This window comes from Perna viridis, chromosome 10 (genome assembly GCF_037379345.1).
Source record: "Perna viridis isolate PV_CMFRI_1.1 ecotype Kerala chromosome 10, ASM3737934v1, whole genome shotgun sequence".
Taxonomy (NCBI): domain Eukaryota; kingdom Metazoa; phylum Mollusca; class Bivalvia; order Mytilida; family Mytilidae; genus Perna; species Perna viridis.
In genome coordinates this window covers 30,466,832-30,480,166 of record NC_142454.1, presented here as the reverse complement: position 1 = coordinate 30,480,166, position 13,335 = coordinate 30,466,832, and the positions used below count along the sequence as shown (strand labels likewise).

The 13,335-nt window shown below is 33.2% G+C and overlaps 2 protein-coding genes across 3 annotated transcripts; both read left to right on the top strand.

Moving 5' to 3' along the window:
* The first annotated feature begins 763 nt into the window (after positions 1-763).
* LOC148605335 (uncharacterized) lies at positions 764-11,265 on the top strand. 2 transcript variants are annotated; one of them, XM_088547483.1, is made up of 9 exons: positions 765-915; positions 1,504-1,716; positions 3,610-3,780; positions 4,057-4,110; positions 4,500-4,739; positions 5,912-6,103; positions 6,402-6,434; positions 8,100-8,235; positions 10,583-11,265. In XM_088547483.1, the coding sequence occupies exons 1-9, from the start codon at positions 870-872 to the stop codon at positions 10,692-10,694; spliced, it is 1,197 nt and encodes a 398-aa protein (XP_088403609.1). In that variant the 5' UTR covers positions 765-869; the 3' UTR covers positions 10,695-11,265. The 2 variants fall into 2 exon arrangements, with proteins under 2 accessions (XP_088403610.1, XP_088403609.1); XM_088547484.1 differs by lacking the exon at positions 6,402-6,434 and having other exon boundaries at positions 764-915.
* A 1,041-nt stretch (positions 11,266-12,306) lies between these two features.
* LOC148605334 (uncharacterized) lies at positions 12,307-12,864 on the top strand. Its single transcript, XM_088547575.1, has one exon. It carries the CDS (start codon positions 12,307-12,309, stop codon positions 12,862-12,864), a length of 558 nt encoding a protein of 185 aa, XP_088403701.1.
* The last annotated feature ends 471 nt before the right edge of the window (positions 12,865-13,335 follow it).

The window sequence follows — 13,335 nt, the reverse complement described above, 5'->3', positions numbered from 1 at the left end:
AATAAAAAACAAAATAGCCATTAAGTTTATCTTTTCAGAAGGAAAGTACATAATCAATGTATTATTTATTGTGAGATCTTCATAAAATACCTTGAACATTATAAAAATATTAAAGAATTGAAAAGTATTTTTTACGAGTTTATTGATGTGTAATCGCGACCGAATTATTCACAAACGAAGGGCTTTTTTTCGTTGTGAGTGCATCAGTCGCGATTACACATAAATAAACTTTGTAAAATAAAAATAATGTTTATTGCTTATTATTCGTATCTTATGAAACGAAAAGTACGTTTTCACCTTCTTTGGCGTCAATGATAAGGACTCTTTCCTTTTTTGTCGCTGAAGGCATTGATACGCCACATACGTTTATACAAAAATAAACGTTTTGATTTTCATGATGTTGACCAATTAAATTAAATGTTACATACGCATTTGGAATTCCTTAGAAAATTATACTTTGTTCTACAAACTGTTAAAAACTTGTTGACAATTCGGAAGTTTTTATATCGGACTGTGTTTTCCTTTTCAGAACAACAGACCAAGACTACATTCTATGATTCAATATGCAATTAGATGAAAAAATATGATATGTGTACACAATTTGAACAGTACCGTAGAACTTCCTTCTCGTACTTTTATTTCTTTATTACCATTATTTAGCAGTATTGAAAAGCTCTCATCGTACTTCAGTTTGGTATTTTTTAACAATTTTATGATAATTTTACGTTTCTTAATCTTTTCACAGTGTTCTCAAGTTTATTTCTCATACCTTCGGTATAAATCAAAGCGAATTATCCTTTTTGTCATGTTCGATGTAATATTTCTACATTATATATTTATATCAGCCTTATGGATCAGCTCTTCTGAAAATGAACGTATTTGTTGTTGTTTTCTTGTTTCTGAGTATAAATCAAGGTTAGTATTGTATGCTCACTTTGAAGAAATTTCATTTCTGATTGCTTGTTCCAATATGATATTTATTCAATTGTTATACTTGAAAGTTAAAGCAGTTATCATATAAAAGAGTCCATAGCTAGGTTTTAACATTCATTGCAAAAAAGAACTTGAACTGTTCATTTTATTTTGGTTCAAAGTTGTTTGTCAAATTTTTTGTATATGACATTTAACTCTCCTTGCCCGAAGGGTCATTTTAATCGGGTCATGTGAATTATTGCTCTAACTTGGCGTTTTTTGTCATCAGTATCCTCCCCAGACCTATAACCGTTTCCTTGTTTATAACATCACTCCTCTAGCTCATATGCTCTGCAATACTGGGTGTGCAAACATTCACAAGGATTGAGCACTACCCAGGACAAACCCACGAAGTTGTCTCTATTGTACTGCATTGGATATTAGATAGAGGCAGTGTTTAGATGTATAGAACCTTGAAATAGAGAAGAAACCCTCTGCGCAGGAGATTGAAACAAAACTGTATCGTACAAATCATACTTAATTATAGATTATCAACGCTTGATTTTATATAATGGATTGTTATTTTTTCAGGTTCTGCCATAGACCCTTGCACGTCATACAAATTTATAAATAAGGCTGGTCAAAGAGGAACAGGATGCAGATCATCTTCAAATAAAATCTGTGACCGTAACGGATTTGTTTCTGGGTGGTATGCTGCAATGTATAATAATCAATACCTTCAAATGCCTGAAAAAAGTCCAGAGCCATTAACATGTGGGACCGATTCACCGATTTGGATTAATGGTTTGTAAAAACAGCAATAAAATATTTTAGGATGAACAGGCACAGCACTGAGCCTCCTTATAGAGTTAGAACATTGATTGCTGCAAATTTTTGAAAGGTTTCACAATATCAGTTTCTTTGTGTGGTTGAAGGGGGAGTTGTCATCAATGTCTCTGATTGGACATATTGTTTTGCAAGTTTATTGATATTAATATACCGTTTTTCATTCATAATGAGTTCATATCACAACTCATACGTTATGCAAGAGCATGCCGAAACTACGCAGACTTTTTGTATCGCGCTAAAACTCTAACAAATAGGCTTCTGAAACAGGGTTATGTTGCTACAAGATTGAAGTCATCACTACAGAAGTTTTATGGTCGTCATCATGACCTCATGGATCGTTATGGTGTATCCATCTGCATCATTAAAACTGGTTTATTCAAAGGTTTATAGTTTTCCTTTCCCTGTTTGTCTACCCCGGACTTGACTCTGTATGAACAACACGGCGGATGTTTCTAGAAAAGCAGCGGACGCTTACCCTACCGGTGCAGCTGGTCCATGCTCCCAGTTTTTAGTGGAGTCCGAGTTGCTCATTTGCTTTTGTTACTTTGTATGTATGTTTTTAGATACTTTATGTTCTTTGTTGTGTATGTCTGTTTCCCATGTCTGGTCTTTGTCCCTGGGTAACATTCTTTTGATTACCGCTATAACCTTGGTTCTCTTGATTACTCTTTAATTAACCTGAATACTTATACACTTAATATTACATTTCCAATTTTTTATTTTCCTAATTGTAAATATTCCGTCTACCGGTTTCTCTTTAAAAGAGAGTAAATGCATGTAGATGTATGTAAATTCAAGGCCGAAGTTGATCTGCAAAATCTTTCATAGTATTTATCATTGAATATGAAGAGTTTAATATGATTGCTGAAGGTAACGCACTGATCAAAATGTTCGCTGCCAACGTACTAAGTTTATGAACAGGTCCTCATGTTCATAATCAAATACGGACAGCAGATGGCATCTTTCAAAAACAATATTGGTATAATCTTTGTATATACCCATATTTTATAAATTCTTTTCGAAAGATTATTCTATTTTCCTGCCATTTGGTTATAAGATTGTAGGCATCAGCGATGTTTTTTTTATAAATGTAAATACTCTGAAAAATGAATGTCTAAAAATCATTTTTATAAAGAGTCATCTGCTTTTGATATAGAACCGAAACCTTGTTCTCTCATGCACTACAATGAGTCAAACAATAAATTGGAACATATAAACTTATTTTTTCTCCCTTCGACACGTATAATAAAATCTGCCTGTTTCTTTATGGCCATTCTTTCAAATATTGTCATTTGTTCTTGCATTCTTTAACATTTATACCTATTTTTCTCATTTGGATAACAAAATTTGGATAGGTTATCTGAATGATGTGCATATAGTTGATTATTTGTCAAGTATATATATATATATATATATATATATATATATATATATATATATATATATATATATATATATATATATATATATATATATATATATATATATATATATATCAGTTTCTCGTCGTCCATTTTATTTGGAAGCGATCCCAGATTTAAATAAACAGTCTTGTTCGGCAAAATGACCGGCAATCATAGTACATATCGAAAAAGTTCTAACCGATGTATACGTATTTGATATCCCTTCGCTTGCAGTTTACCTGTATCAAGTACCACCAGGAAATGTTTTACATGTATATCCTTAAATTACCAATGACAGCTATTCATCATGGCGAGTATACATACATAATGACTTCTTCTTTCCCTCAAAATAAATAATATTTTTGTGTGTTAGTATCTATAATTTGAACACTGACGCTTTCCTCTCTTTGTGCTTTGTTTAATTCGAATATTTCGTGGATTTTAGGAAGTCATCCGAAAGTGATAGGCACCAATGTGACAGTTAATGCGTGCGTTCGTGGAATGTTTTCAGACAAGACATGCATATCGTCTATAAGGCTGACTATTATGAAGTGTCCAGCATTCTATGTGTATCATCTCCCTTTCGTTGAACTGTGTTTTCTTGGATACTGTTTTGGTAAGCCTCTCTAATGTTAAAATTAAAAATTATGTTGCATTGTTCAGTGTAATATGAAAACAAAAATGTTTATAGCACCTTCTTCACAAATAGTGTTACCTTTCTCGTTTGATGTTTTTGTTTTAATACGTTGCATGTCAAGATATTATGAAAATAACAGATAAGAGTTGTCATTGTACAGAAACGATATGAGAACTATTAAATTTGTTTAAACGTCCATTTAAAACTTGTAGAAAATCATAATTTTATTGTAAGCTGCTATTTCAACATTTTAAGGAAATCATAGCTGCCCGATGACGACGACGATGACAAAAACAACACATGTACAAGGTATGTAAGACACGTAAATGGATATGGAAGCAACAAGTAACATATTTCACCAGTTTTACCTATGTATAAACTCGATTATATATATTTAAGGAGGTAAGCCTAGGGTAAGGGACACAACTCTGATGAAAGGCTTTGGTGAAATTAAATACGAAACAAACATATCACTGATTTCAAGAGTCCCGTACCCTAGGTCTACATCATCAAACTTTAAACAATACTGTACTTAATTTTCAATGAATACAAATTACATTTGATTTCACTATAAAAGGAAAATTTGATTATTCTCATTTCACTAGTTGCTCTCCATCAATTGTACTATACAAAAATAAAAGCAAAATGTTTTTGAGTCATGATAAATTAGACACCATCCATTTATTTTCATTTTACAGATACTTCGAACTCACCGATTAGTATTTCACCGATGGACCCATGTTTGTCTGCACAAAATCTCGACAAAGTAGGTTATAGAGGCAGTGAATGTGGTATAGATCAAGCCTATGGCATGCCATTGGACCAAAACCTGAAACCAGGATGGTACAGGGCGATCCAAAGCAACAAGTTCGTTGATATGGCAACGTCCTGTGTTAAGGCTGCCCATTGTGGCATAACAGAACCTATTTGGCTAAATGGTAAACATGTGGTCTTGTTTCAAGCTGATAAAGGATAGTTTATTTCTTGCTTGTTGCAGTCATGTTTAAATAATTCATCTCATAATCATAAAATTGTTATAAGCTTTTTAGCTCACCTTGCTCAAAGAGCCATCTAAAACATTGTCATCACTTGGCATCTTTAAAATCGTTAAATATTTTACTTGGTATGAATTTCTTTAACGTATTCTGCATAGTGCAAAGCATTGATGGGGGGTTTCATCAGTCATACTAAAATATAACAAAGGTGTTAGACAGTGGATTTCGCAGATATCTCCAAAACCGTTAGATTAAGCACAAATCTGACAGGATGAATCATATCAGTGTTCAAATTTGTGTGTAAATGTATTAAGCCATGTTGGAATTATTCCCCTTATTCGACGTTTTTCCGTTATTCTTAATGTTATTTCTTTTTTAAAATATTTTTCTATGCCACTACCTGGCCAATTAGAACCAATCTTGATATGAATTATCCTTAGGGTGTTTTGCATAGAATTAATTTCGGAATTTTTTATTCATCGAAAAACATGGCCAGCGTTACTAAAAAAGAACATGGGGTTCAGATAGAAGTTTTTTGCATAATCTCCCAAACTGTCAAGTTTACCCAAATACTGCCATAGAGTAAAATGTTCAGCATGGAATTTTTTTTTTGTGTTAATTTTTTATGTAAATCAGTTAAGCAATGATTGAAATTGCCCTTCTTAGACATCTTTTTCTAAATGTTAATGTTTTTACTTTAACGAATTTCCTTCTCGGACATAATTTAATGAGAGCTGATATGATTGTTCCTAAACTATGAGCATTAGGAAATTTTAACCAAGGAAAAAAGGTCGGAATATGTAAATAGAATGTTACTTATCGAACCAAGTGAGCGATTCAGGCTCTTAAGTTGCGTAGACTGAATGACCGATATCTAAAGAAAATGTTTGCCTAGCATTCCATATATTCTTTCCAATGTATTCTATTATCTGTTTCCTAAGTTTCCTTCGTTCTCCATGTCTTGTTTCATACATTGTCCTTACATATATATTCCATGACCTCACGCATGTAACACTCACTCGCTGTGTAAAGGTTCGTCTACATTATTTTTGCCTGATCTGTTTCCCAAATAAAAATAACACTTTATTAAACTTTTGTAACTAAAATATTTACAGGCAGTCTACCAAAGTTTGAAGACAGGGTTGTTTCACGCAAAACATGCGTCAGAGGTCGATTTCCAAAAGAATGCTGTAAGGAGACAATTGAAATTTTTGTGAAGAACTGTCTAGCATTCAACGTTTACTACCTTACTGGCACATGTACTCACTACATGTATAATATCGGGTGCAGCAGGGCATATTGTTTCGGTATGTATAATATGTTTTGACGGGAGTTTTTTTAAAATGTAAAATCAATGGAAGAACAATATGAGGTAGCCTTATATAAAAAATTAGGACTCTTTTTGTATTATTAATTTGTTCTTCTTTTTTAAACTTAACCTTAACAAAACGGTATTAAAAGAATAAAGTATACCCCGAATTCCCAAAGCCGACGTAATGATTTTTGAAAGGATATCACTTTAAAAAAGCATTACATTCATTGGGGTGTTCCTTCTTTCTTTGCTGCTGAAATTTATTGAGTACATGTTTCTTTTTTCTTCTTCAGGAAATGGAAAATGTAAAGAGGGCGAATTTCCACGTTCGTGTAACAACTTTCTTGATAAGTCAATAGGGCTTGTAAGTCTAGTTCCTGGACTCTGCGAATTCAAATATAAAACGACTGTTTTAGTAGAGACTGCACTCTTTTTATTAAAAACCAAATACTATGACGCTTAACTTTTGTCTAAACTGTGAAAACTTTGGTAATAATACAAAATTGAACCTTCTGACATTTGCTGTACGCAGATGTAGCAAACTGAATACAAATATATCTTTGGTTTCTCCTGCTTTTGGGTGCAGATGAAACAAATCGAAAACAAAGACTTACAAGCCCTATCTTTGTACATGCATGTAAGCGGAGAATTAAACATACCAATCAGTCACTTTTGCACACAAAAACAAATCATTTAAAGTAGTTCAGATAGAGCAAAGTCCAATACCAAATATGTTTTTAAGTTAAACTTATATGGGGTACTATAGCAAAAAGTTCCTAAATCGCTATAATTGCACATTTCAATTTTTTACAGCAATAGTCTTCATTATTGCATTCCCCTGTATTTGAAGCCAGTTCAAGAAGACCAGACCCACTCGCCCGTCTATTACAATATCACAATTTAATGGCTTGTTGCGATTTTCAAGGTCAAATGTTATCAATGGAATTTCCAAATTTTCAACAATGACTAAAAAAATTAAGTCTACAAGTTATTGCACAATCAAAACGTCTCAAACATAATTTTAGCCGATGCATTTTTCCATAAAGATTTTAAGAAAATGACATTTTTTGCTTGTTTTTATTTTAAACCATAGTACAAACAAGCTTTCATATAAGACAGAACATTATACTTTGTCTTTACATTGGCCCAAATAATGAATATTGAACTATTTTCAACTATTTTAAGACCATTCAGGCGACCAAAAACTATAAAATGTTTGCCATTTATGTTTGTTAAAGTATATGACTATGAAAATCGTACAAGGATGAACATGAGACTTTAAACAGAAAAAAATATCCAAATATACTTCATTGTCGACTGAAATATAAATCCTCTAGAAGTTTTTACATTGAAAAAACATGTATGTTTTCGAAGGAATAGAAGTTTTTATTTATTTTTATTTTGATAATTTGCACTTAACTCGTGGACGTAAGTGTGATTGCAACTTTTATCAAGAAGTTAAGGCATTGGGCTATATAAAGATAATTCATTTTACACCCGACAAAACAACCCGCCATACGATATGTTATTTTCATTTCAGCTATACAACCTCAGTTTACTAAGTACAGAAACCTCAACTTCAATTTATATTATATCAATATTGGAAAAAAAATTAAAAACCCGCAATCAAATGTGTACGGGCATGAGAACGGAAAATTTAAAATTCTACCCATTTATATACTTTATATATATAACACGTATTTGTAAGTGCGTTTGCGAAACAAAAATATAGACATTACATGTACATATATAATTGATTTTTTGTATTTCACTTCATGTGGATTCATGTAATATTATCAGAATACCAGGTGTATTCATATACTAATTCATTAACTTATAGACATTTTCACAGTCATTAAAAACAAACCATTAAAATATTCTTATTCCAATCGCATGTTGGTACATATGCAGATCATTAATTACTCATCGGGGGTTTTTAAGACATTTATTGGTTCATATAAAATAAGACATTCACAAGATAATGTTTGCAGATGAAGCAGAGTCCCAACCCATGTTTGTAGACGGTGGAAGAATATGGTATTATGTATCAATATCTGTTATAACAACAACTTTTGTCTATGGCATTGCCATGGTATTTGCATACGTCTATCTCAAGAAGCACCGGAGGTAAGAACTAAATTTACCTACTTGTAGTAACTTTGTGACAAACGACAAGTAGCTTTGATGATTTTCTGTATCGATCCTTAAAATCAATCTCCTCCTCAGACCTTTACCCGCTTCCTGATTAGGAGCTGTTTTAAGCGTTTGTACTTAGAATCTTTGGCTAAATGTTTAAGCACTTCTCGAATTAAATAACAGACGAAGAACTTGTGCTGAAACAGGAATACGAATACGAATACTTTATTCTCATAAACATATGTTATCGAGAAATTACATAATATAAAATTATACAATTTTACAGTGCATGTGTAACAAGAATGGTATATATTTGTGTAAAAATGTTGTTGTCATCTAACCAGGAGGGACGACCTTAAAAAGAATAACTGTTATAAACTTTGCCAAATTTTCTAAAATAGCGACATCAGCAGTATTAAATAATGTGATAAATTTGATAATATTTTGATGTTTTTGACAATAAATTGGGAGGAATTTTTTCCTTTCCTCCCTTAAAAACTTGCAAGAAAAAATATAATGAAATTCGTCACCTATTTCGTGTGAGTCACAGAACGTACATAATCTCTCATTTCTAGATGTATTTGTCCACCTACCCACTTCAATTGGTAATCTGGGGAGCTACACCTAAATTTATATAAATAAAACATCAGATATGATGGTAAAATCCAAAGTCTACCTTGAATATTCTTTAATTTAATGTTTTTGAAGAGTTAAATACATCAGAGGACCAATTCTGTTTAAACTGATCAGTTAGTCTTAATTCAACACATTTTTCAATCCACTCAGCGGAAAAATACTCTGAGTTACGCCAAACATTCGATAAACCACACTCATCAAAAATATGTTTAATGAATGCCAACCACTTGCTTTCTAAGTTTACAAAATTCACATGCAGTAATTTATAAAGAATAGAAGAAAATTTATTCTCATCTCCATTTACTAAACGACACCAACATTTTATCATTCTAATCTTTACCGATAATGAAATAGGAAATCTCCCTAGCTCGCCATATACTATACAGTTCGGTGCTGATTGTTTAAGATTGAAAATAATTTTGTAGAATTTAAGTTGAACCCGCTTCAAAATAGCAAGATTTTCAAAACCCCAAATCTCTGAACCATACAAAATAATTGGTAAAACGGCTTTTTCAAACAAATCTAATTGACATTTAATAGATAAATTATGTTTACGACAGTTTTGTAATAGACTATACATGGATTTTGTTGCCTGTACTTTTAAATATTTAAATAGGGATTTCTGTATTTGTGTATAGTTATATCTGAATTTTTATTTACGGAGGAGGAAAAAATTTAAATTCTTTTGTCTTTCTTCACCATCCTTCGTCTTCACTATTAAGTATAAAGGGATTGCTTCGAGATGCAGAGATAATGGATGTGCGAAAGTATAGGACCATATGTGGGGAAGTTATATGGTGATCAAATTCACATTTCATTGCAATAAGTAAATAATTGAAATAATCGTTTACAATTGCTACAAGTGATACCCTGGCATGTAACATAATACGGAAAACCTGCCCGCAAACCATAGTGGTGCAACGTGTTGGGAAAGATGTCACGTTCCTGGCGCGTTAAAGAACCCTTCTTCGGTATTCTCCCGGAGTAGAAGCCTTAGAGCTCTGCAACAGGAGGCTAAATTGCCCGACCTTACCCACCTGTGTATATTTCAAGTGGCAATCAAATCTGTCGATCTCATTATCCTTGTCTCCCATCCCATATTTCATGTCATCATCATTTCATGTTCGTTTTATCATTCATTTCATGTTCACCGCCTGAATATAGCTAAAATATTGTTGCTCGGGCGTGAAACCCCAACCATCAATCAGTCATATATTCAATGTACTAGTTGTTTTCCGACCTAATTTGTTTTTTTCTGAAAGAGTAATCAAGGGAACTAATATTCTAGCGGAAATAACAAAATACGCAATCTAGTGACATAGACCGGACAAGAAATAAACAACAAAGAACATAAAAACCAAAATAAAACGTACAAAGAAACAAAAGTAAATGGGCAACTCTGACTTCACTAAAAACTAGGATCGTGGACAAGGTGAACACATGCTTTTCTCTGAACATGAATTTGTCATATGCTTTTTTTTTCTTTTTTCATGGTAGTCCTTAACATGCATAAAACCATAAGAAAAAGATATAAAAAATATGTGAAAATGTGTTGTTTTTTTATCTGAGTCTGTCAAATATGTCAAAAATATGTGTTGTATTTTTTTTCTGTATAAATGGTTCAATATTGTTCATAGAAAACAATGAAAAAGGATCAGTATTACAAATATAATTTTGCTTTATAGAACTACATTTCTTTCAGGTCAAAAGTCAGTGGAAGCATTGCAGATTTGAAAAGTGTTGCACCGCCACCATATTTACAAAATGGCTACAACCAAGAAGCAAGAACATTTGTTTCGACACTTTGCAAATAAAGGGAAAAAACAAAACCAAATAGAATCATTGCTAAGGATTACTTCTCTGTCAAGCATACTTAATTTATTTCATATGAATTGGCTTTAACTGAAATTATTATTGCTTTATTTCACGAAAATTATCATGCCTCAGCAGATTCAACTGGGTGACAGATCTAGAGGATGTGCCGGTATGTTATGAAAATGAGAAAAAATATTAAAAACGTACAGAAAAGCTTGAACCGAACCTCCACGCTTGAGGAATTTGTTCTTTTAAAGCAGTTTTATAGAAATTCTGAAAGTATTTTGCTTTGGCATTTCCATTTAACATTTTGCAATGGATGGTTGAATTATTTTAGATTGTGCGTTGGATCTTACATATAATACCCTCTTACGCATTTGACCTGAAAGGTAGAAACAACGACACCGCAAAGGTGATCTTATGTCAATGTCTTTGATTTTATGCTTCTTTTTTCATGTAATCTTGCCACTCCCGTACAAGTTTCAGCATCCATTTGCGCACCAAAATTCATCAGTAGATATAGCTGAACTGTTTGTCATTTTGCTATTCAGATTAAATGTATTGCATGTACTATTTATTTCTGACTATTTAGCGACGGACTTAAAACCGATTGAACCTTGCATAGTTTTAAAGTCGGTTTAAAATATTACATGCATAAAATTTATATTTATACAAAATTTATATGAAGATGTAAATACAACCCTATGCATTTGGTTTGCCAGAAACATAACATATTGAGTACAAGTCCACCTAATATAATGAAATATATCTATAGAAAAAAGAACGGATATGGTGAAACATAAAATACTTACATGGAAACAGCATATAATGACAGCAGAAGCCAAAGCCAGACGAAAACTAAACATGAGAAAACTTGCTGGTACCAATGGGGTGCTAATGAGAAAGTTTTGAAATCTGTCTACGAAGGAAATGTACGCCCACATCTAGAATATGGCTCTAGTGCTTGAATAACAGCAGCTAAGTCATACCATCAGACTCTAGATAAAGTCCAGAATTAGGCACTCCGCATCATCACAGGAGAGGAGCTATGAAATCAACACCTATTGCTACTATGGTGGAAATTACAAACATACAACTATTAAGTAAGAGAAGAAAATGTAAAGCTATGATACAGGCCACCAAATATCAATGCTTACCAAACCACCCAATGCATGAGAGACTGAAACAACTATCCTCGGGCAGACTCAAAAGATCCAGCTTCACTCTAGAAACAACAGCATTGCAAAGAAAACACCAAGAACATCTACCTAAGCATGTCAAACCTATAAAATTTTTTAATGAATGAATGTGCAGAGAAGCAGGACAATGTAACCATTCAGACAACAGTTCCGTTACTCAGTGCCAAAGATGAACAATCAAACATCGTCAGAAAAACCGTAACAAAGAGCATGCTGGAAGAAGAGTATTCATCAGAATTGTGGGCAAGAGTTTACACAAACGATTCAGCCACAAATGTAACAACAAAAGGAGGGGCCGGTATCTACATAGAATACCCAATGGAGTACAACAGTCAATGGCAATACCAACTACAAGGCTGAAGAAGAAGCACTCATCCATACGGCAAATTACATCAAGGAAAGTGCAGAAAATATGCAAGTAGTATTCCTAACAGATGCCCTTTCCGTAATACAAGCACTGACCAACAACAAACCTCCACAACTTGAAAGAGCTATGTATTCCATGAAGAGCTTTAAAACTGCCATACAGTGGATACCTTCACATTGTGGAATCAATGGAAATGAAAAAGCAGATAAGCTAGCAATGGAAGGCGCTCAACAACAGCAAGATGAAAATCCTGTCTGCTACACAGAGATGAAGACCATCATCAAGTCTCTGCACAATACCCATCAGAAGCAAGATAGCTACCATCAACTAAAAAAATTTGAGCAAACTACAATCTTCAGGCTCAGGACAGGACACAACAGACTCAACCAACATCTGTACACAGATTTGAATGTCATACCATCACCTATGTGTCCCTGTAGAGAAGCAGAGCAGAATACAGAACACTTTCTGCAGACTTGCAAGTTACACCAGGCACAGAGAGAGAATATGTGGGATAAACCAACCCCCATCACAGAGAAACTGTATGGACCTGTGGAAGACCTACAGAAGACGGCCAGATTTGTTGAGGAGACTGGCATTTAAGTGTAATGGCGAACGACAAGACGAAGAAGAAGAAGAAGTGAAACACAACAAATGCACTATCGTATAACCTAAATACAAAATAGTAATTACTTTCATAGATCACTTTAAGGTCTTCAATATGTGTAAAAAAACACCTGTAAGTAGGCCCTGGTAAGCCCTGACCACAAAGTAATAAATTTCCACTGTAACTAAACGATGACAATTCTTTTAAATCAACTTAAAAAGTAATGAAATGACACAAAGACACATTAATGACAGGCATTTTATGATTGTGGACAGGCACGTGACATCTGCGGTGAGATGAAAAATAGTTTAAAAGGCTTTAACCATCCCCAATTAATGTAAGGTCAAAATTAAACTGAAGTAACAACAAAACCATCATAACATAATACATCCAAATCTTCATTAACCATGTAGACAAAATGAGACGTCCAATTAAACAACGCCCACAGTTACTGAAAGCTAGCTATG

Bases quoted from the DNA above. Each gene is read 5' to 3' on its own strand.
- LOC148605335 (XM_088547483.1), top strand. From the start codon at position 870: ATGAACGTATTTGTTGTTGTTTTCTTGTTTCTGAGTATAAATCAAG. The intron at 1,717-3,609 runs GTTTGTAAAAAC...CGTGGATTTTAG, and splicing joins TTCACCGATTTGGATTAATG to GAAGTCATCCGAAAGTGATA. The intron at 6,435-8,099 runs GTTCGTGTAACA...TAATGTTTGCAG, and splicing joins TAAAGAGGGCGAATTTCCAC to ATGAAGCAGAGTCCCAACCC.
- LOC148605334 (XM_088547575.1), top strand. From the start codon at position 12,307: ATGCAAGTAGTATTCCTAACAGATGCCCTTTCCGTAATACAAGCACTG.